The sequence below is a fragment of the Coregonus lavaretus genome (genome assembly GCF_964263955.1).
Source record: "Coregonus lavaretus genome assembly, chromosome: 4".
Lineage (NCBI taxonomy): Eukaryota > Metazoa > Chordata > Actinopteri > Salmoniformes > Salmonidae > Coregonus > Coregonus lavaretus.
This window is the reverse complement of record NC_139991.1, coordinates 61,424,103-61,446,961: the sequence shown is the minus strand read 5'-3', so window position 1 is coordinate 61,446,961 and position 22,859 is coordinate 61,424,103. Positions and strand designations below refer to the sequence as shown.

Below are 22,859 nucleotides of genomic sequence, written 5' to 3'. Positions count from 1 at the left end.
TGAGTAGGCTACCTGCCGCTACCACACCTACTGATGATAGCTACAAGCGTGATTCGGAAGATAGGGAGAGAGATTTTTTAGAAAATAATGGATTTACTTTTTCAAAGCTAGTTATGGATACTATAGTTATCACATTTCACATTGGATTCATTAAATACGAAAAGGTAAGACGTGTTTTTAATTCTGGTGCGCGCTCAAGTTTGTTAGCTAGCTAGCTAGCTTTGGTCCAACGTTAAGCCAACTCTCTGAAGTTCAAAGACATTCAAAGTTCCTCCGTAGGTATAATTGTATAGGCCTAATTCAGATAATGCATATCACAAGATGCCCAAGATGCACTTCACCCTCTCTCCCCACCCGCAAAATGTTAAGTTGCATCTCGCGCCCTACACTCAAGCACGTAAACAACTTCAGGATAGAAAACTGCTCTATCCGCACTGATTGGTGAAGTAATTTAATGTTGAGCTAAATGTAAAGAAAATGAACAGAAAGGAACGATATAAACCTAAACTTTTTTTGGTGGAACCAGTTAGGAACTTTATTTTGCTGGTCAGAACAAAAAAAATAATGGTTCTGTTCAGAACGAAAAGATTGGAAAATAATTTAGGTTCCAACCCCTGGTCTAATGTATACCACTTATACCTGGTGAAGGTGTGTCTGCATCCATGTCTGTGTCTGCGTCCACGGTCGCCGTGACGATAGTGGTGACCTCATCTCGCTGTCCCGGCGGTGTGTGTGTCCCGGGCTGAGAGGAGGAGGGGAGGGGGTTGCTGTTGGGCTGGGTGGGCTGTGAAGGGAGAGGGGGTCCGCTGTCGTGGGGCTGTGAAACTGGGGGTCGTATCCTCTTCAACAGACCCTGTTGATCCAGAGACAGACCTCCAGACAGGCCCCCTGTGCTCATTCCTCTCCCCAGGAGAGGCAGCAGGTCCTGGGGCAGAGCTGAGGGCAGGACCATACCCCCTGTCTGGGAGAGGAGATGATCCTTCTGGGCCAGGACAGACTCTAGCAGATCACCAGCGGCACTCATCCCCACCCCGGGCCCTAACCCAGCCTCGGGCCCTCTCCCCCTGGGATAGTTTCTGTCTGTGTTCCCTATGGCTGGAGAGGGGGAGGAGGGTGGAGGTGTGGGGTCCATCTCGGCTAGAGAAACACAGAGAGAGAGAGAGAGAGAGAGAGAGAGAGAGAGAGAAAGAGAGAACAAAAGAGAGAAAGAGAATGAGACTCAGGTAACATTTTCCAGGGGTCATACAGTCTTGACACTAGCGCTGCTTTTAGTTCTGAGAATAATTGTATTCTTATTCTCATTCTGTTAGGTCTGGGTTTCCCAAACTTGGTCCTGAGGCCCCCCTGGGTGCACGTTTTGGTTTCTGCCCTAGTACTACCACTACTGATTCAAATATCAATATCCTGGGAAACCCTGTGTTAGGGCTATCCTTTACCAGGTTGTGTTTCCAGGGAGAAATGCAAACTAGGACTGAGTAACTGAAGGGCCTGCTGTGCACCCTTGAGCTGGAGCAGAGAGAGAGACAGCTCCGAACACCCAGAAAGCCTTTCTTCTCTTTGTGTGGTGTGGCTGTGTTAGGACCTGTTTTAGCCTGGTAAACAGAGAGAAGCAGAAACCAGCAGGACTGAGGAACTCAAGGGACAGCTCCTGAAAACCTTTCTGCCCTGCATGTGTAGTGACACTGTGTCTAGTGAGTGTGGCTGTGTTAGGGCCTCACTGGAGCAGGAATACTGTTCTGTTCTACTGTCTGTTCTACTGTCTGTTCTACTGTTATCAGGACTACAGTCTGTTCCACTGTCTGTTCTGTCAGTTCCACTGTATGTTCCATTGTCTGTTCTACTGTCTGTTCCACTGTTATCAGGACTACTGTCTGTTCAACTGTTTCAGGACTACTGGGCTTATCTGGCATCAGGGCGACCAGCCCAGCACAATACACCTGCTCTCTACTGCACACACACACACACAGAGAGTACGCACACACAAGCATGTACCACATGCACACACGCACATACACACACACTCACATAGGCAGATCACGGACTCTCTGGGTGAGGAGAGACAGGGTAGCCAGTCAAGCATGACGGGACGGGATGGGGGGGGAAGCATAGACAGGCACACTGCTCCCACGCATGCTAAAATGCCATGTCCAACAGCTCAGCACTAAAATGGACAGAACAGCGCACACACACACACACACACACACACACATACACACACACACACACACAGTCAGACCCTTCATGGCCAGTGTATCACTGTGTTGCTGCCCCTCCATACTAACAATACTATTGGATCACATAACACCTGTTCTCAGAACATTCTGCTTTTTAAAATCACACATCCTCACACTGACAAAAACAGCTTTTAACTTTAAAGCGGCAATCAGCAGTAGACACAAGAACAAAGCAGACTCCCCGCCCCTGGTTCGGTAAAAAGCTGAGGGATGGAGCTGGAGAAATGGAACCACTCTTGAATTCATAGACAGAGCTATGGATGCAATGCCTGACCATCAATGATATGAAAATGATAGTTTTAACCATGTTTTGGGACTATATAGTGTTTGATTATATTTTCTTTGTTTACAAACGTTGGAGTAAAACAAGCTTACATTTTGGGTTCTGATGGGGTACTAAGATGGGAAACTACGCTCATGAGGCATTAATAAGTTATATTCTTCAAGAATCAATGGGTACATAACATACATTTTTAAGTCCAAAAATGTATGTAGCAACTGCTGATTGCCCCTTTAATAGTGTCTGTTGTGGCTGCAGAGAGTGTCAACTCCATCCATCAAACCTTCATCAGCCACCAACTCAAACACATGCCTGGCTGATTTCCTCTTTACAGATAAACAGGAGGAGATGTGGAAGACACACAACAACAGGTGTGCCTGATCTGGTACAAATATATTTTTTATTCCTTGTTGGTTGAACACTAAATGCTTTTGTACATTACATTTCATTTCCTCAGCTGAGCTCTGTGTATTGTATAGGAGTAAATCCATTGGGGGAGTTATATTGTAAATGTGTGACTATAGTGTACACTGAGTACATTTACTTTGTCTCTCTCTACCCATCACATATGCTAGTCTAGAAGTGGGTCAGACCGAACCACCACCATCTGGATCCAAAGCCTCAGCACAGGAACACCTTGCTTCGTCTCGAAACGAGCCATTGTTTACAGACGGCACTTTGCAGAAGTTTCCGTAGCCTGACGTCCTTGATCAACCAAATCTAAACTATTCGGTTTCACCAAAATAACATTTCCAGTCAACAGAGGCATATTCTGTACCTCTAGGCACAATACCTACGATTCGACATGTTGAATGTGTCCTTCACAATCAAGGAGGAGGGAGAGAGAGAGAGATGTCTATAGAGGGTATTCATTACCATTTGATGTGTGGGAACAATAAAGACATCCAAGGTTATAGGGCAAGTCTTGAGCGACTAAACTGAAAGAGAATACACAGGAGGCTGTGTGTGTGTGTGTGTATGTGTGTGTGTGTGTGTGTGTGTGTGTGTGTGTTTGTGAGCAACTAAACTGGCAGAGAAAGCAGTAGACAGCTGACTATATTGTTAGTCTGTTTTTATTGGTGTTGTTGTGAGATCTGATTGGCTACGCTGAACACATCTTCAGACCCCAAACTGGCAACCTGCCACCCACTGTAACTATGAAAAAGCATTCCTTAGCTACCACGACAACACACCATGGAGACGCACTCTCATAACCGCAGCTAAGCATGCACACACACACACACACACACACACACACACACAAACACACACACACACACACACATGCTGGTCAGCTTGAACTAAGGCTGGGTGCAGGAATAAGCCTTTTAACCAGATAGGTCTTTGGAATGAGGTGGATGGGTGCTTTAGCTCGCCCGCTGAACCGGGTGGGTCGAGTTTGAACCTTAGGGCGTCATGGTCTCAACATAAATGTACAGACGCTGCATAGTGCATACCCGATCACTGGTGACCTAGGCCAGGATTCAGTCCAATCGGGCTTTGTCTGCAATGCAGCTTTTAAAGGCAATGTTCCCTCATTCGCGAAGACCGCATTCACGAGAAACGCTGCATAGTATGTCGGCTCAGTCGGAAATTACCTTTAAAAGGCGCATAGCAGACAAAGTGCGATCGGATTAAAGGTTGCTCAAAGGCTGTAAGCCTTCTTGGGTAAATCAGCTGAGAGATGGGGGCTGATAGGCTGATGCTGATCGAGCTGGGCTGATAGGCTGATAATGAGTTGTGTGCTGGCTTGTTTCTGGCCGTCAGGCTGATACACTCACACACACCGGTCGATGCTATATGTAACTGGGTGTATGAGTCAGGCTGTGGGTCGGCTGGTGGACTGATTTAAAGGAAAGTAGAGCAGTCATCAAATCGACCAATCAGCGATGACCCCAGAGAAGATAATCAGATACAGCAAACTCCCTCTCAGATACACTGATTTAAACACACACACTCAACTACAAAACACACACTCGGTTCTAAAGCTTTCAGTTCATAAGCTTTCAGTTCAAAAACCCTTCGGTTCTTGACTCACACCGTCCTCATGCCCTTGTTCAGGGTTCCAGGCACAAAGTCCCTGCTGGACCGTGTGTGTGTGTGTGTGTGTGTGTGTGTGTGTGTGGTGTCAGGCTGATGCTATACCACCCAGGCATGACCAACGCGGATGAACAGACGGCATCATCTGTGGGCTCCTCTCTCTCCCTCCCTATCAATCTCTCCCTCTCTCTACTCTCTCTGTCTCACACACACACACCCACACACCCTTGTGGAGCTGAGTACCACATTATCATGTTCCTGATGCAGTGTTCATCACATCACCCCATTAGCAACGTATTTAGCACCGTGCTGTGAGTGAGAGCCTGTGTGACTATGTGCTGACTCATTAACAGTGCCAAACATCTCACTGCAGGAGAGTGGAGGAGAGGAAGGACAAGTGTGTGTGTGTGTGTGTGTGGAGGGGGGGGGGGAGAGAGAGAGAGAGAGAGAGAGAGAGAGAGAGGAGAGAGAGAGAGAGAGAGAGAGAGAGAGAGAGAGAGAGAGAGAGAGAGAGAGAGAGAGAGAGAGAGAGAGAGAGAGAGAGAGAGAGAGAGAGAGAGAGAGAGAGAGATGTCTATAGAGGGTATTCATTACCATTTGATGTGTGGGAACAATAAAGACATCCAAGGTTATAGGGCAAGTCTTGAGCGACTAAACTGAAAGAGAATACACAGGAGGCTGTGTGTGTGTGTGTGTGTATGTGTGTGTGTGTGTGTATGTATGTGTGTGTGTGTGAGAGCGACTAATCTGTTAGTCTGTTTTTATTGATGTTGTTGTGAGATCTGATTGGCTACGCTGAACACATCTTCAGACCCCAAACTGGCAACATGGCATCCACTGTAACTATGAAAAAACATTCCTTAGCTACCACGACAACACACCATGGAGACGCTCTCATAACCGCAGCTAATCACGCACGCACATACACACACACACACACACACACTCACTATGAAAAAACATTCCTTAGCTACCACGACAACACACCATGGAGACGCTCTCTCATAACCGCAGCTATGCGCGCACGCACACACACATACACACACGCACAAATGGTTGAGTTGGGAGGCAGTGGGTTGAGTTTGCACTTTAGGACCCCTGGTGACCTAGGCTGGGATTCAGTCCGATCGCGCTTTGTCTGCGGCTTTTAAAGGCAATGTTACTGCGTTCGCTGAGACTGCGTTGATGGTAAACGCTGCATAGTATGTTGGCTCAATCAGAAATTACCTTTAAAAGGCGCATAGCTGACAAAGTGAGATCGGATTGAATCCCCGCCCTAAAATGAACGCACCAAATTCAGTGTTTCTCTAAGGCTGGAAGCCTGATTGGGTGAATCAACAGAGAGCTGGGAGCTAATAGGTTGATGCTGATCGAGCTGGGCGCTGATAGGCTGATGCTGATCGAGCTGATAGGCTGATGCTGATTGAGCTGGGAGCTGATAAGCTGAGTTGTGTGTTGGCTTGTGTCTGGCCGTCAGGCCCTCCAGAGAGAACGCACAGCTGACCTAATGATTTCCTCTGTGAGCTGATAACACACAAACACGCACACACCGGTCGATGCTATCTGTAACTGGGTGTTTGAGTCAGGCTATGGGTCGGTTACAGGGTTTCCCAAACTCGGTCCTGGCCCCCAGGTGCACGTTTAGGTTTTTGCCCTAGCACTACACAGCTGATTTAAATAACCAACTCATCATCAAGCTTTGATTATTTGAAACAGCTGTGTAGTGTTAGGGCAAAAACCAAAACGTGCACCCAGGAGGGGCCCCAGGACCGAGTTTAGGAAATCTTTGGTTGGTGGACTGATTTAAAGTCCCAGCTGGACTGTGTGTGAGGTCAGAGGCAGGTGCTATACCACCCAGGCATGACCAATGCAGATGAACAGACAGCATCATCTGTGGGTCTCTCTCTCTCTCTCTCTCCTCTCTCTCTCTCTCTCTCTCTCTCTCTCTCTCTCTCTCTCTCCTCTCTCTCTTCTCTCTCTCTCTCTCTCTCTCTCTCTCTCTCTCTCTCTCTCTCTCTCTCTCTCTCTCTCTCTATACAGAGTGTTGTGTAACTATGTATCTCAAGGGCAACACATAAGTTATTAATAAGCATTATTAGCAAATGACTAATAAGCACTTTTCATCATAATTTGTGTTGGCCTACTGCATCCCACTGCCTCCCAACTCAACCATTTCTAACAGAGAAGATTCAGTAAAACCCATGGGAGGAGTAACCTTGTCTGAGACCTGAAGACTTGTGTTAGCTCCCCAAGCTGATGCCTAGGTTGTAGTTGAGCATGGGTAACACATTTATGAGGTGAACAGACGACCTGGGTTCAAATCCAGTCGGTTACACTGCAGGACACATACATTAGGCCCTGTTGGAGTAAAATCCTTCCCTCCATCCTCGCTGCCGTCCTGACATTTCATTCTTAAAGATGCACTATGCAGAAATCGCTCTGCCATTTCCTGTTGCAAAAATTCTAACAGTTTGCCTAATTTTAGTTTATGTGACAAAACAAGCAAGTACAGTGTAGAGAATCATTGTACCATCTAAAACGTTGTAAAACATATTTTCCATAACCAAAAATATTGTACTTTCAGCTGTTTGAAGCTGGTTTACAACACCAAAAGTAAAAGACACAGAAACTAAACTTAAGAACAGGAAGCATATAGATCTATTTCTATGCAAACTTGGTCTGGTCGCACAGAAAGTTACATATTGCAGCTTTAATGTTTATTAACATTCTCCATGTTTACATGCAATCCCCATGGAAACCCTCAGGTACTTGCTAAAAGCATTCTTCCTCCTTTTCTCCTTCTCCTCTCTTCCTTGCCTCCATTCCATCTCTCCATTCACAATGAATGTGTCCAGTGAAGAGAAACCTCTATCTGTTCTTTTATTCATGTTTTCCTGCTCAGCTTTAGGCTGGAAGAAGCCCATGTACTGTACATGTGAGCCCTGTGTACATGTGTGTGTGTTAAGAGCAGTGAAAACAGTGCATGGCTTTCTGTCCCTAGAGAGAAGCTGTCTGTTACTTCTGACAATGCCCCTTCACTACTCTCCCTCCTTCTCCCCCCACACCTCCCCCATCACTCTCTCCCTCCTTCTACCCCCACACCTCCCCCATCACTCTCTCTCTCCTTCTGCCCCCACACCTCCCCCATCACTCTCTCTCCCTCCTTCTCCCCCCACACCTCCCCCATCACTCTCTCTCTCCTTCTGCACCCACACCTCCCCCATAACTCTCTCTCTCTCCCCTTCTGCCCCACACCTCCCAATCACTCTCTCTCTCTCCTTCTGCCCCCACACCTCCCACATCACTCTCTCTCCCTCCTTCTGCCCCTACACCTCCCCCATCACTCTCTCTCCCTCCTTCTCCCCCCACACCTCCCCCATCACTCTCTCTCTCCTTCTGCCTCCACACCTCCCCCATAACTCTCTCTCTCCTTCTGCCCCCACACCTCCCACATCACTCTCTCTCCCTTCTTCTTCCCCCACACCTCCCCCATCACTCTCTCTATCCTTCTGCCCCCACACCTCCTCCATAACTCTCTCCCTCTCCTTCTGCCCCCACACCTCCCCATCACTCTCTCCCCCTCCTTCTCCCCCACACCTCCCCATCACTCTCTCCCTCCTTCTGCCCCCACACCTCCCCCATCACTCTCTCTCCCTCCTTCTCCCCCTCCACCTCCCCCATCACTCTCTCACCCTCCTTCTGCCCCCACACCTCCCCATCACTCTCTCTCCCTCCTTCTGCCCCCACACCTCCCCCATCACTCTCTCTCCCTCCTTCTGCCCCCACACCTCCCCCATCACTCTCTCCCTCCTTCTGCCCCCACACCTTCCCCATCACTCTCTCTCCCTCCTTCTCCTCCCACACCTCCCCATCACTCTCTCTCCCTCCTTCTTCCCCCTCACCTCCCCCATCACTCTCTCTCTCCTTCTGCCCCCACACCTCCCCCATCACTCTCTCTCTCTCCTTCTGCCCCCACACCTCCACCATCACTCTCTCCCTCCTTCTGCCCCCACACCTCCCCCATCACTCTCTCTCTCCTTCTGCCCCCACACCTCCCACATCACTCTCTCTCCCTCCTTCAGCCCCACACCTCCCCCATCACTCTCTCTCCCTCCTTCTCCCCCCACACCTCCCCTATCACTCTCTCCCTCCTTCTCCCCCCACACCTCCCCCATCACTCTCCCTCCCTCCTTCTCCCCCACACCTCCCCCATCACTCTCTCCGTCCTTCTCCCCCCACACCTCCCAATCACTCTCTCACCCTCCTTCTGCCCCCACACCTACCCCATCACTCTCTCACCCTCCTTCTGCCCCCACACCTCCCCATCACTCTCTCTCCCTCCTTCAGCCCCACACCTCCCCCATCACTCTCTCTCCCTCCTTCTCCCCCCACACCTCCCCCATCACTCTCTCACTCCTTCTGCCCCCACACCTCCCCCATCACTCTCTCTCTCTCCCTCCTTCTCCCCCCACACCTCCCCATCACTCTCTCTCTCCTTCTGCACCCACACCTCCCCCATAACTCTCTCTCTCTCCCCTTCTGCCCCACACCTCCCACATCACTCTCTCTCCCTCCTTCTGCCCCTACACCTCCCCCATCACTCTCTCTCCCTCCTTCTCCCCCCACACCTCCCCCATCACTCTCTCTCTCCTTCTGCCCCCACACCTCCCCCATAACTCTCTCTCTCCTTCTGCCCCCACACCTCCCCCATCACTCTCTCTCTCCCTCCTTCTCCCCCCACACCTCCCACATCACTCTCTCTATCCTTCTGCCCCCACACCTCCCCCATAACTCTCTCCCTCTCCTTCTGCCCCCACACCTCCCCCATCACTCTCTCTCTCTCCTTCTGCCCCCACACCTCCCCCATCACTCTCTCTCTCCTTCTGCCCCCACACCTCCCCCATCACTCTCTCTCCCCCTCCTTCTCCCCCCACACCTCCCCATCACTTTCTCCCTCCTTCTGCCCCCACACCTCCCCCATCACTCTCTCTCCCTCCTTCTCCCCCTCCACCTCCCCAATCACTCTCTCACCCTCCTTCTGCCCCCACACCTCCCCCATCACTCTCTCACCCTCCTTCTGCCCCCACACCTCCCCCATCACTCGCTCTCCCTCCTTCTGCCCCCACACCTCCCCCATCACTCTCTCTCTCCCTCCTTCTCCCCCCACACCTCCCACATCACTCTCTCTATCCTTCTGCCCCCACACCTCCCCCATAACTCTCTCCCTCTCCTTCTGCCCCCACACCTCCCCCATCACTCTCTCTCTCTCCTTCTGCCCCCACACCTCCCCCATCACTCTCTCTCTCCTTCTGCCCCCACACCTCCCCCATCACTCTCTCTCCCCCTCCTTCTCCCCCCACACCTCCCCATCACTTTCTCCCTCCTTCTGCCCCCACACCTCCCCCATCACTCTCTCTCCCTCCTTCTCCCCCTCCACCTCCCCAATCACTCTCTCACCCTCCTTCTGCCCCCACACCTCCCCCATCACTCTCTCACCCTCCTTCTGCCCCCACACCTCCCCCATCACTCGCTCTCCCTCCTTCTGCCCCCACACCTCCCCCATCACTCTATCCCTCCTTCTGCCCCCACACCCTACCCATCACTCTCTCTGCCTCCTTCTCCTCCCACACCTCCCCATCACTCTCTCCCTCCTTCTTCCCCTTCACCTCCCCCATCACTCTCTCTCTCTCCTTCTGCCCCTACACCTCCCCCATCACTCTCTCTCTCTCCTTCTGCCCCCACACCTCCACCATCACTCTCTCCCTCCTTCTGCCCCCACACCTCCCCCATCACTCTCTCTCTCCTTCTGCCCCCACACCTCCCCCATCTCTCTCTCTCCCTCCTTCAGCCCCACACCTCCCCCATCACTCTCTCTCTCTCCCTCCTTCTTCCCCCACACCTCCCCTATCACTCTTTCCCTCCTTCTCCCCCCACACCTCCCCATCACTCTCTCTCTCTCCTTCTGCCCCCACACCTCCCCCATCACTCTCTCCGTCCTTCTCCCCCAACACTTCCCAATCACTCTCTCACCCTCCTTCTGCCCCCACACCTACCCCATCACTCTCTCACCCTCCTTCTGCCCCCACACCTCCCCCATCACTCTCTCTCCCTCCTTCAGCCCCACACCTCCCCCATCACTCTCTCTCCCTCCTTCTCCCCCCACACCTCCCCCATCACTCTCTCTCTCCTTCTGCCCCCACACCTCCCCCATCACTCTCTCTCTCTCCTTCTGCCCCACACCTCCCCCATCACTCTCTCTCCCGCCTTCTGCCCCCACACCTCCCCATCACTCTCTCTCCCTCCTTCTCCCCCACACCTCCCCCATCACTCTCTCACCCTCCTTCTGCCCCCACCCCTCCCATCACTCTCTTACCCTCCTTCTGCCCCCACATCTCCCCCATCACTCTCTCTCTCCTTCTGCCCCCACACCTCCCCATCACTCTCTCTCTCTCCTTCTGCCCCCACACCTCCCCATCACTCTCTCCCTCCTTCTCCCCCCACACCTCCCCCATCACTCTCTCTCTCTCCTTCTGCCCCCACACCTCCCCCATCACTCTCTCTCTCTCTCTCCTTCTGCCCCCACACCTCCATATTCCTCTCGATCTCCTCCTTTAATTCCTTCTCTCCCTCAATCTCAAACCTTTACTCTACTGGTATCTGGAGGCAGGCAGGAGTGTGAGTTGAGTTTACACACACATAAAAACACACAGAGGGACCTTAACTAAACCAGTGTATAATGGAGCCAATTAGCAGACCTCAGTGAATCATAACCGTTTCTTTCAATATCACCATGGTCATTTATGGCTCATCATTCACTCCTCCGCTCTCTCACTTCTCTTCTCTCTCTTTCACTATATGGTTTGTATGGCAGTATGTGTCTGATGATGACCCTATAATTCACTCCTCTGCTTCCCTCCTCCTCTTCATTCTCTCCTATACCATCACTACAGCCATACATTCCTCATCACTTCATCATTCTCTCCTATACCATCACTACAGCCATACATTCCTCATCACTTCATCATTCTCTCCTCTACTTTCCCACGTCTGCTGCAATCCAACTACTTCACCATCACTAGTTCTGATACCAAGAATGATGACAGCATCCAAACCATCTCTGGTCATATCAGGTATGCTCCTAATAGGTTATGTCATCAATATGAGTCAACCTAATGGGTGATGTCATCAACGTTAGTCAGTCTTCTTCCCGTCAGTTCGATCCAGCTGGGAGCTCAGGTTTCAGAGATAGGAGAGAAGAGACTGTTTGTGTGTGTGATCTACGGTCACCTCCAAAATGATTGCCACCCTTGATAAAGATGAGCAAAGAAGACTGTATAAAATAAATAATACAAATACTGAGCTATATTGTATACTTAAAACATTGGAAAATTACATTATTTTATACTGATACAATTACTCAGAGATTTTTTTTTTTTTAACAAGTAATAAATAAAAATCTTTAAAAAAGGTAAATGTAAAAATTATTGGCACCCGTTTTCAATACTTTATACACCCTCCCCTTGCGAGGATAACAGCACTTAGCCTTTTTCTATAATGTTTTATGAGATTGGAGAACACATTGGGAGGGACCTTAGACCATTCCTGCATACAGAATCTTTCCAGATCCTTGATATCCTTCGGTCTGCGCTCATGGACTGCCCTCTTCAATTCAAACCACAGGTTTTCAGTTGGGTTCAACTAAGTCCGGAGACTGAGATGGCCATTGCAGAATGTTGATTTTGTGGTCAATTAACAATTTATTTGTAGATTTTATGTGTGCTTGGGGTAATTGTCTTGCTGGAAGATCCACTTGCGGTCAAGCTTCAGCCTCCTGGCAGAGTCAACAAGGTTTTTAGCTAAAATGTCCTGGTACTTGGTAGAGTTCATGATGTCATTGATCTTAACAAGGGCCCCAGGACCAGTGGAAGCAAAACAGCCCCATAACATCACAGATCCACCACCATAGGTATGAGGTTATTTTCTGCATATGCATCCTTCTTTCGAAGCCAAACCCACCACTGGTGTGTGTGGCCAAAGAGCTCTATTGGTTGTTGGTTGTTCTCAATAAAGTATTTTTTCATGGCAACCCTTCCAAATAGCCTATTGGCATGGATGTGGCGTCTAATTGTAGATTTGTAGACTTGGTGACCCCAAGATGCGACCAAGTTCTGTAATTATCCAACTGTGGCCCTTGGACTTTTCTTTGCTTCCAAACCATCTTCCTCACTGTGCGTGGGGACAAGATACACATGCATCCTCTACCGGGCAAGTTTACCCCTGTTCCAATGGTTTTAAACTTCTTAATTGTGGTAAGTGGTATATTTGGTATTTCAGTCATTTTTTTGTACCCATTGCCTGACTTACGAAAGTCAACAACCATTTGTCTCTTTTCATGCATGGGTTCTTTGCCTTTCCCCATGGTGATGGACGCAACTAGCTCTCACAGTCTCACATCAAAATTAGACGTTCATCCACGTTTCTCAAAAGTCAAATATAATTTTGAAGTGTTTAAGGTTAACTTTAGGCCTTATCTCTGAAATGTTAAGGTTAGGGTTAAGTTTAGGCATTAACTCTGAAATCTTAAGGTAAGGCATGAACTCAGAATGGTTAAGGTAAGGGTTAAGGTTTGGGATAGGCTGAAAAACAACTTTCTATCACTGGATTCGAACTTGCAACCCTTGGAATTAGAGGCAGATGCCCCTCCATCATCCCCATCCACAACACCCTAGCAAAACCGAAACCTACTTGAAGGTAACAGTGCTCATTGTTGCCCCTAGTGGCTGGTTTCTACGTCATCTCCCCACATCCTCAGACATGAATGGTCGTCAAATACTGACTTGTACCATGGGTGACCTGGCTGGATGGATGACAAAGGGATTCTGCACACGTTACCACATTTTTATACCCCAGTAAAACAGGAAGCCATGGAATGCCACAATACAGTTCCGTAAACTTAGATTAATTTAAAAAAGTAGAATGTTGATGCAGATTTAATTTTGTTTGATTTAATTTATAAGAATCTTTAGGGGTGCCAATAATTTGGACACGTATCTTTTTGAGAATTTTATTTTGTACTTATTTTTTGAGCATACAATATAGCTGTGTGTGTGTGTATGTACGTGTGTGATGAACCTTACAGCAGGCATAACTGTGAGAATACAATACGTCAATGATCAATAACATCTTGTTTGTATAGACCCTTTAACAAATGCCTTAGTCACCAAGTGCCTAACAGCTACCAGGACCTACTCCCCCACAGAGCATGGAGAGGCAACAGTGGCCATCTCTCCCTCTCCTCTCCTCTCTCCTCTCCTCTCTCCCTCTCCTCTCCTCTCTCCTCTCTTCTCTCCCTCTCCCTCTCCCTCTCCTCCACTCAGTCGTTTCGTCTCGTCTCATCTTGTCTCTCCTCTCTTCCTCTCTTCCATACTCACAAGCACACTTTCTAAAACTCCCAACAGCTATGTTCCAATCAGACCTTCTGTGTTCCAAAGGCCAGATGAGTTGATAGCTGAAAACTGGAGCGCAACAACAAAGAGCCAGCGGGATAGTTCCAGCAGGATGGATTGATTTAACTGTCTTACAGTCATGATGGGCTTTTCAACCAAACCATTTTTGAGATGATGGATGTCGAGAAGTAGAACAATCCCACAATAACAGTCATATCCATACACAGATTAGATGGAATCTGAGTTCTATAGAAACATTTCAGTTTAGATTTTTTCAGAGCGTTAGTGTAGTTGCCACATTGTTCTTTGACACTGTGGAACATTGCTACATTCACACTCTGGGAGCTGTTCTCTTTTCCGTAGCCCAGCGAAGGGACGCGTTTGAGAAGTGAACAAGACAAAATTATGTTTATTTAACATAATGTTAGACAGACGTAGCTATCGGCGTCGCTCTGAGTATTGCTGCTACCTTCTCTTATCATCACACACGCGAACAAACACACACACACACACACAGTCTCTGGAACAGGACCAGGCAGGCTCTTCAATGGGACTCTGTAATGAAGGGTAGACAGACGATGGGACCATTCAGATGATGGTGATGAGGGATGAAGCAAAGAGAAGATGAAATATTAGCTGTATAAAACACTTGGCTGGAAACTATCCTGATCATGCCAATCAACTAGAACCACAAACTCAGCTCACAGCCATCAGCCTTATAGTGACAGTTAGTATTGAACTAGGCCCAGCTAGAATGGGCTTACTGCACCTTATACTGTGCACAAATGTGCTTCTAACCACTGACCCCTAACTTTAACGGCTAAAATAGCTTAGGGTAGGTTTTGCCCATTCTGGTCCTTTTAAACATCTAGACAAGCCATAGCATCAAATCAAAACAAATGCTTACTTACAAGCCCTTAACCAACAATGCAGTTTTAAGAAAATATTTAGTAAATAAACTAAAGTTACTGGTTTTAAACCCATGCCATGGAGAGGAGAGTGTGGTTGTGAGTGTGAGTCCTAGGATGTGTAATCCACACAGTCAGATATGGAGCAGTGGGACTAGTAATGTCACTGTTATTATCCTAATACAAACTTCTGTTCTGTCATCATCCCGACCCTAGTAGAGGCTGGGCTAAAGCTGTGGAAACATCAAGGCACAGACACTTAGTCAGGACAACAACAGCAGCAAGGAAAGAACAGCGGAAGAGACAGCCCAACACAAAACTCCTGACAGTTCAATCACACCGCGCACGGATTGGGCTGGGTTCAGAGCAGCTCAGCCACACAGTTAAGCTGCAGTTAATTGCTTCTATTGTGGAATAGTGTCAGCAGCATCCCTACAACCACAGAGTCAGCCAGAACTGATAATCCTGAACACACACTGTTTTCAATGTTATACCAGGGAGGGCCTCTGGGGAACTAGAGAAAGTGGTGAGGAGAAAATAAGAGGTGATCTGATGAGAAGAGAAAGATGAATTACGGATGAGTGAGTTTTACAGAGAAGAGAACAGAGGAGAGAGAAGAGGAGAGAGGGGAGAGAAGAGAGGAGAGAGGGGAAGAGAAGAGGAGAGAGGGGATAGGGGAGATAAGAGGAGAGGGGAGCGAGGAGAGGAAAGAGGAGAGAGGTGATAGGGGAGATAAGAGGAGAGAGGGGAGAGGAGAGAGGAGAGAGGGGAAATGGGAGAGGGGAGAGGAGAGAGGAGAGAGGGGAGAGAAGAGGAGAGAGGGGAGAGGAGAGAGAAGAGGGGAGAGGGGAGGAGAGAGGGGAGTATGAGAGGGGGGAGAAGAGGGAAGAGGAGAGAGGGGAGAGGGGACAGAAGAGAGAGGAGAGAGGGGAGAGGGGAGGAGAGAGGGTAGAGGGGAGAGGGGAGATGGGAGGAGAGAGGGGAGGAGAGAGGGGAGAGGGGAGCATGAGAGAGGGGAGAGGAGAGTACGAGAGGGGAGGAAGGGAGAGACAGGGGAATGGGGAGCATGAGAGAGGGGAGAAAGAAAAGGGGGAGAAGAGATGAGGAGGGTAGAGGACAGGAGATGATAATAGAGGGGAGAGGAGAGAGAACAGAGGAGGGAGAAGAGAGAAGAGAAGAGGGTGACAGGAAAGGGGAAGGAGGAAAAGAGGACAGAAATTGTGGGAGCGAATGTAATGCCAGGAGAAGAGTAGAGAGAGAAGAGGAGAGGAGAGAGAAGTAGATGAGAGGAGAGGAATGAAGGGCTGGCTAGAGAATAACGTGCCAGCTTCGATCTAACCTCCTCCCGCGAGTTCTCTTTACCCTGTAAAGTCCAGCGGTCACAGAGAGACCAGACCTCTGTGTCCTAGCCCGTTACAGACACGGTCAACCAGCGTAACAAGGTCAATCTAATAACAACACACAATATACTTCCGATCAAATATCTGTGCGTGCACGAGGACAGAGCTAATTTCTCAGAAACAGCTTGCACACACACAGAGACACACACACACACACACAGCAGCGTGGTGATACAATTAACATATTTGAGCCAGTTCCATGGCAGCCCAGTCAGTGGGAGTCTGTGATATGACTAGAAAACAGATCAGCTATAGGCTACAGAACACAGAGCCTATCAGCACATGAGGAGGAATACCTAACAGCCCCTCTGAAGGCAAAACACATAATAATGTATTATTGTAGCCCATGAACTGAGAGAAAGAGAGTGAGAGAGAGCAAGAGAGAGAGAAAAATACCATGTTGATTAAATAGAGAACATCAACAGCAGAGAAACGGTCCTGTCTTTCTGTCTGACATTCAGTTAGCAGCAGGATTGTGGAGGGTCATAGATAGCCTGTAGCCCGTCTGACACACACACACACACACACACACACACACACACACACACACACACACAGGGACCCTTTGTCGAGGCGCAGATCATGATGCTGCAACCAAACAAATCAGTGCATGTTTTATAAGCTTTGTCACACACAACACACGCACGCGCATGAACACAACATTCTTTCGACAAACAGAAATATTCATAAAGTCATAGGCAGAATCCAAAACAACGATTGGCTAGGGAAATTGTCCTGTGTGTTGTGTTCTTTGTGCCCGTCTCTCTCCCACACGTCACGTTGTAATGTAGGCTATTCCACAGCCTGTAACAACAAGCTCTATCATCAGCACCAGAACAACAGTAGCCTAGGTCTAGCTCATAGACCGTATGGTCTAGCTCCTCTAGCCTAACCATCTAAGCACATTATATGTCCAATGTAATTTAAAGTGCTAAAATATTAATTATACTAGCCTACTAGGCCTACATTTAAGATTCGTATCATGATTCTAATTGGAAAAGGCGAATGGTCCTATTCCTGTAGCTTACGCTATTTAGCCTTCACCAGCAGAATAGACAAACAGACAAAGCAAAGTTGTGATAGTCATTCATGCTGGATAGGAGCCAGGGGGAATCTCATACAAATCAATTTAGCCCAATGGGTTGGGCGCTTAGGGCAAAGACGCGCGCGCGCGCGCACACACACACACACACCGGTCAGAAAGTTAAACTCAGCATCGTTACCATGTGTTTCTGCCGCGACGCCGGTCCAAATCATACCGACACAGAGACAGAGCAGCGCTGTCAGGGCACCGATTCGGTAACGGCATGGTGGCATGGCTCCACACAGCCAGGCAGAGCCGGTCCGTCCAGAGAGAACTGCTAACGATAAATGCACGAGGAGAATAGTTGGGTGGTGGTCGACGTTCGATCTGTACCGCGACAGTTGTGTTCGCGCAGCAGCGATCTTCTAGATGTGACGCGCCGCTTGTTTTTCTCCTCAAAGCGCACTGTGAGGATCAGTGTGATGCTGGTGGTGGTTTCTCTGCGGTCCGTATGTCATGCCTTCTCTCGCCTGAACCCCGCAATATGCCAGGTCTCTTCTGCCTCTTCTGCCCTGATCTCTCTCTCCTCCCTCTCAGTACCAATCTGCATGCCGCTCTCTCTTTCTCAAACACACACTCCCATTCACACGCACGCACGCACACACACACACACACACACACACACACACACACACACACACACACACACACACACACACACACACACACACACACACACACACACACACCTGAAGTTAAAAGCCTGTAATGACAGATCAATAGTCCAACAGTCTACATTTAAAGATATGTCCTGGCTTCAAATTCTTCAAAAAGCTGCCATAACATTTGGAGAAAGCTTCAAATATTCAGTGAAAATATTCATTTATTGTCTTTTCATTAGGGAGGTCAAATGACAAAAAATTTAATCAAGTTAATAGCAGAATTTGCTGTGATTAATCCAATGAATTGCAAATTCATAATTTGCTCAGATTTAGTTTTCATTTCAAACTGCAATATGTAACTTTTTGGGCCCCGACCAAATTCACCTAGAAATGTGAGTTATAGATCTTTCATTCGCATTGAAAGCAAGTCTAAGAAGCAGCAGATCTGTTCTATGTGCACTATTTCTATGCTTCCTGTTCTTCAATTTCCTTTTTGTATCTTTTACTTTCGGTTTTGTACACCAACTTCAAACAGCTGCAAATACAATATTTTGGGTTATGGAAAATATATTTCACAGCGGTTTAGATGGTACAATGATTCTCTACACTATCCTTGCTTGTTTTGCACATAAACTGAAATTAGGCGAACTATTAGAATTTTAGCAACCATGAAATCCACAGATTTCTGCATAGTGCACCTTTAAGATTTTTTATACAAAAATACATGACAAGAATATTGATTTCTTGATTTTGTCCAAAGTAAAGGTAAGCAAAATCAGGTAAATTGATAAAGCACACTTTCTTTAACCTCGATGTCAACTTGTTTTGCCATCGCATTGTTGTTTTTAGCTGTATAGATTATGTATTTTGGATGTTTTCGGTGTAGTTTGAACAATGCAATTAATCAAGCTAAAAACCATTTTTGCACTAAAATTACAAAAAGTTAACTTGAGTTTAAAGTAAGGACTTTTCATACATCACAGGGGTTTAATCTACCAACAGCCCACGTTAGTGCCTGGCTTTGTCAATAATTAGGAATTAAAACTGCTGCCGGAGACCGCTGATTGTGGATACACATTGTGTGTGTGTGTGTGCCAACAGTGCTTGACCCCTCTGCATTCATGCAGCAAATGCCCGTATCCATGGCGATGCGCTGTTGTACATCTGAAATGACAGAATGCAAAAGAGGAGCAGAGGAACACAGAAAAGAAGGTGAAGACAGAAAGTATCTCTATATTACACTGTTTAAAAGGAAAGAGAGAGAATGAATAGAGAGAGAACTAGAAAGAGAGTTTTTGGGGTTTAGATAGATAGAAAGTGTTGGGGTTTAGATTGACAGAAAGTGTTGGGGTTTAGATAGATAGACAGTTTTGCCTGATGGCTCGTTGCAGGCGTACATGGGCAGCGTTCCAGGTCTCCTCCGAGCGCCAAAACCATTCATCCACCGCAGGTGCCTCGATCTGGCTCTGATGCCAAGGTGCCAGGACCGGCTGATAACCTAATACACACTGGAATGGAGAAAGGTTAGTGGAGGAGTGGCTGAGTGAGTTTTGGGCCATCTCTGCCCAGGGGATGAAAATCGACCACTCCCCCGGCCAGTCCTGGCAATAGGACCTAGAAACCTACCCACATCCTGGTTTACTCTTTCCACCTGCCCATTTCTCTCGGGGTGAAACCCTGAGGTCAGGCTGACCGAGACCCCCAGACGTTCCATGAACGCCCTCCAGACCCTTGAGGTGAACTGGGAACCCTGATCAGACACTATATCTTCAGGTACCCCGTAGTGCCGGAAGACGTGTGTAAATAGGGCCTCCACAGTCTGTAGGGCCGTAGGGAGACCGGGCAGAGGAATGAGACGGCAGGACTTAGAAAACCGATCCACAATGACCAGGATCGTGGTGTTCCCTTGTGACGGGGGAAGGTCCGTAATGAAATCCACCGATAGGTGGGACCACGGCCGTTGTGGAACGGGTAGGGTTTGTAATTTCCCTCTGGACAGGTGTCTAGGTGCCTTACACTGGGCGCACACAACTTAGCTAAAGTGGGCCACCAGTACTTCCCACTAAGACAGTGCACTGTCCGACCGATGCCAGGATGACCAGAGGAGGGTGACGTGTGAGCCAAATAGATCAATCGATCACGGACATCCAACGGCACGTACATACGACCCTCTGGACACTGGGGGGGGAGTGGGCTCTGTATGTAACGCCCGCTCGATGTCCGCGTCAACCTCCCACACCACCGGTGCCACCAGACACGAAGCCAGAAGTATGGGAGTGGGCTCCATAGACCTCTCCTCTGTGTCATACAGTCGGGACAGTGCGTCTGCCTTAGCGTTCTGGGAACCTGGTCTGTAAGAAAGGGTGAACACAAAACGGGTGAAAAACATGGCCCACCTTGCCTGGCGAGGGTTCAGTCTCCTCGCTGCCCGGATGTACTCCAGATTGCGGTGGTCAGTCAAAATGAGGAATGGGTGTTTAGCCCCCTCAAGCCAATGCCTCCATGGTTTCAGAGCCTTAACCACAGCTAACAGCTCCCGGTCCCCCACATCATAGTTGCGCTCCGCCGGGCTGAGCTTCTTCGAAAAGAAAGCACAGGGGTGGAGCTTTGGTGGCGTACCTGAGCGCTGAGACAGTACAGATCCTATCCCAGCCTTGGACGCGTCCACCTCCACTGTGAATGCCAAGGAGGGATCCGGATGAGCCAGCACTGGAGCCGAGGTAAACAGGTCCTTCAGGTGACCAAAAGCCCTGTCTGCCTCAGCTGACCACTGCAGTCGCACCGGTCCCCCTTCAGCAAGGAGGTAATGGGAGCCGCTACCTGACCAAAGCCCCGGATAAACCTCCGGTAGTAGTTGGCAAACCCTAAGAATCACTGCACCTCCTTCACCGTGGTTGGAGTCGGCCAATTACGCACGGCCGAAATGCGGTCAATCTCCATCTCCACCCCTGACGCGGACAGGAGGCCCCCCTTCCGGTCTCCCTGAGAGCAGCACCTTCGAGCTCCATCGGTGTAGGGTCGGAGGTGCTGGGGGATGGAATGAACGGACCCTGATCCGGACGTCCGCTGGTCACCAACAGGTTATCCAGCCTTATCGACATATCCACCAGCTGGTCCAGGTTAAGGGTTGTGTCCCTGCAGGCCAGCTCCCAACGAACGTCCTCCCGTAGGCTGCATCGGTAGTGGTCAATTTGGGCCCTCTCATTCCATCCCGCGCTGGCAGCCAGGGTCCTGAAGTCCAGTGCGAAGTCCTGTGCGCTCCTCTTCCCCTGTCTGAGGTGGAACAGACGTTCCCCCGCCGCTCTCCCCTCCGGTGGATGATCGAATACCGCCCGGAAGCGGCGGGTGAAATCTTCATAGCACACCGACGCCGCGTCTATTCCTCCCCATTCGGCGTTGGCCCACTTGAGCGCTCTCCCCGACAGACAGGAGATGAGGGCGGACACACTCTCGTATCCCGAGGGAGCCGGGTGGATGGTAGCTAGGTAGAGCACTACCTGGAGCAGAAAACCCTGGCACCCGGCAGCTGTACCGTCATATGCCCTCGGGAGCGAGAGCCGAATCCCACTGGACCCAGGTGACGAAGGGGTGGACAGCGGTGTGGGTTGCTGTATAGTTGGAGGAGGTGTAGGAAAACCCCTTCTCTCCCATCGCTCCATGGTGTTCAACACACGCTCCATGGCTGTGCCGAGAGTCTGTATCATAGTCGCCTGCTGTTGGACGCGTTCATGTTGGGATTTAGATAGATAGAAAGTATTGAGGTTTAGATACAGAGATAAATAGAGAAGTGTTGGGGTTTAGATAGAAAGTGTTGAGGTTTAGACAGATAGAACGTGTTGGGGTTTAGGTTGACAGAATGTGTTGGGGTTTAGATAAATAGAAAGTGTTGGGGTTTAGATAGAAAGTGTTGAGGTTTAGATAGATAGAATGTGTTGGGATTTATAGATTGACAGAAATTGTTGGGGTTTAGATAGATAGAAAGTGTTGGGGTTTAGATACATATAATGTGTTGGGGTTTAGATAAATATAAAGTGTTGGGGTTTAGATAGATAGACAGTTTTGGTGTTTAGATAGAGAGATAGAAAGTGTTGGGGTTTAGATACATATAATGTGTTGGGGTTTAGATAAATAAAGTGTTGGGGTTTAGATAGATAGACAGTTTTGGTGTTTAGATAGAGAGATAAAAAGTGTTGGGGTTTAGATAGATAGAATGTGTTGGGGTTTAGATTGATAGAAAGTGTTGGGGTTTAGATTGATAGAAAGTGTTTGGGTTTAGATAGATAGAAAGTGTTTGGGTTAAGATAGATAGAAAGTGTTGGGGTTTAGATTGATAGAAAGTGTTTGGGTTTAGATAGATAGAAAGTGTTGGGGTTTAGACAGATAGAAAGTGTTGGGGTTTAGATATAGAGACAGAAAGTGTTGGGGTTTAGAAAGATAGAAATTGTTGGGGTTTAGATTGACAGAAAGTGTTGGGGTTTAGATAGATAGAACGTGTTGGGGTTTAGATTGACAGAATGTGTTGGGGTTTAGACAGATAGAAAGTGTTGGGGTTTAGATTGAAATAAATTGTTGGGGTTTAGATAGATAGAATGTGTTGGGGTTTAGATAAATATGAAGTGTTGGGGTTTAGATAGATAGAAAGTGTTGGGGTTTAGATAAATATAAAGTGTTGGGGTTTAGATAGATAGACAGTTTTGGTGTTTAGATAGAGAGATAGAAAGTGTTGGGGTTTAGATAGATAGAACGTGTTGGGGTTTAGATAGATAGAATGTGTTTGGGTTTAGATAAATATAAAGTGTTGGGGTTTAGATTGATAGAAAGTGTTTGGGTTTAGATAGATATAAAGTGTTGGGGTTTAGACAGAT

The 22,859-nt window shown here is 48.4% G+C and overlaps 1 protein-coding gene across 1 annotated transcript in view; it reads right to left on the bottom strand.

Moving 5' to 3' along the window:
* Window positions 1-17,760, bottom strand: part of LOC311128122 (seizure 6-like protein) — a 34,758-nt gene extending 16,998 nt beyond the window's left edge. Inside the window, exons 1-2 of the mRNA XM_084160098.1 lie at window positions 17,532-17,760; window positions 640-1,137 (exon numbers count right to left, since the gene is read on the bottom strand). Of these exons, the coding sequence (XP_084016224.1) occupies window positions 640-1,137; window positions 17,532-17,625 (592 nt within the window). The 5' untranslated portion in view covers window positions 17,626-17,760. The remainder of the gene's footprint in view (window positions 1-639; window positions 1,138-17,531) is intronic.
* Between the last annotated feature and the right edge of the window lie 5,099 nt (window positions 17,761-22,859).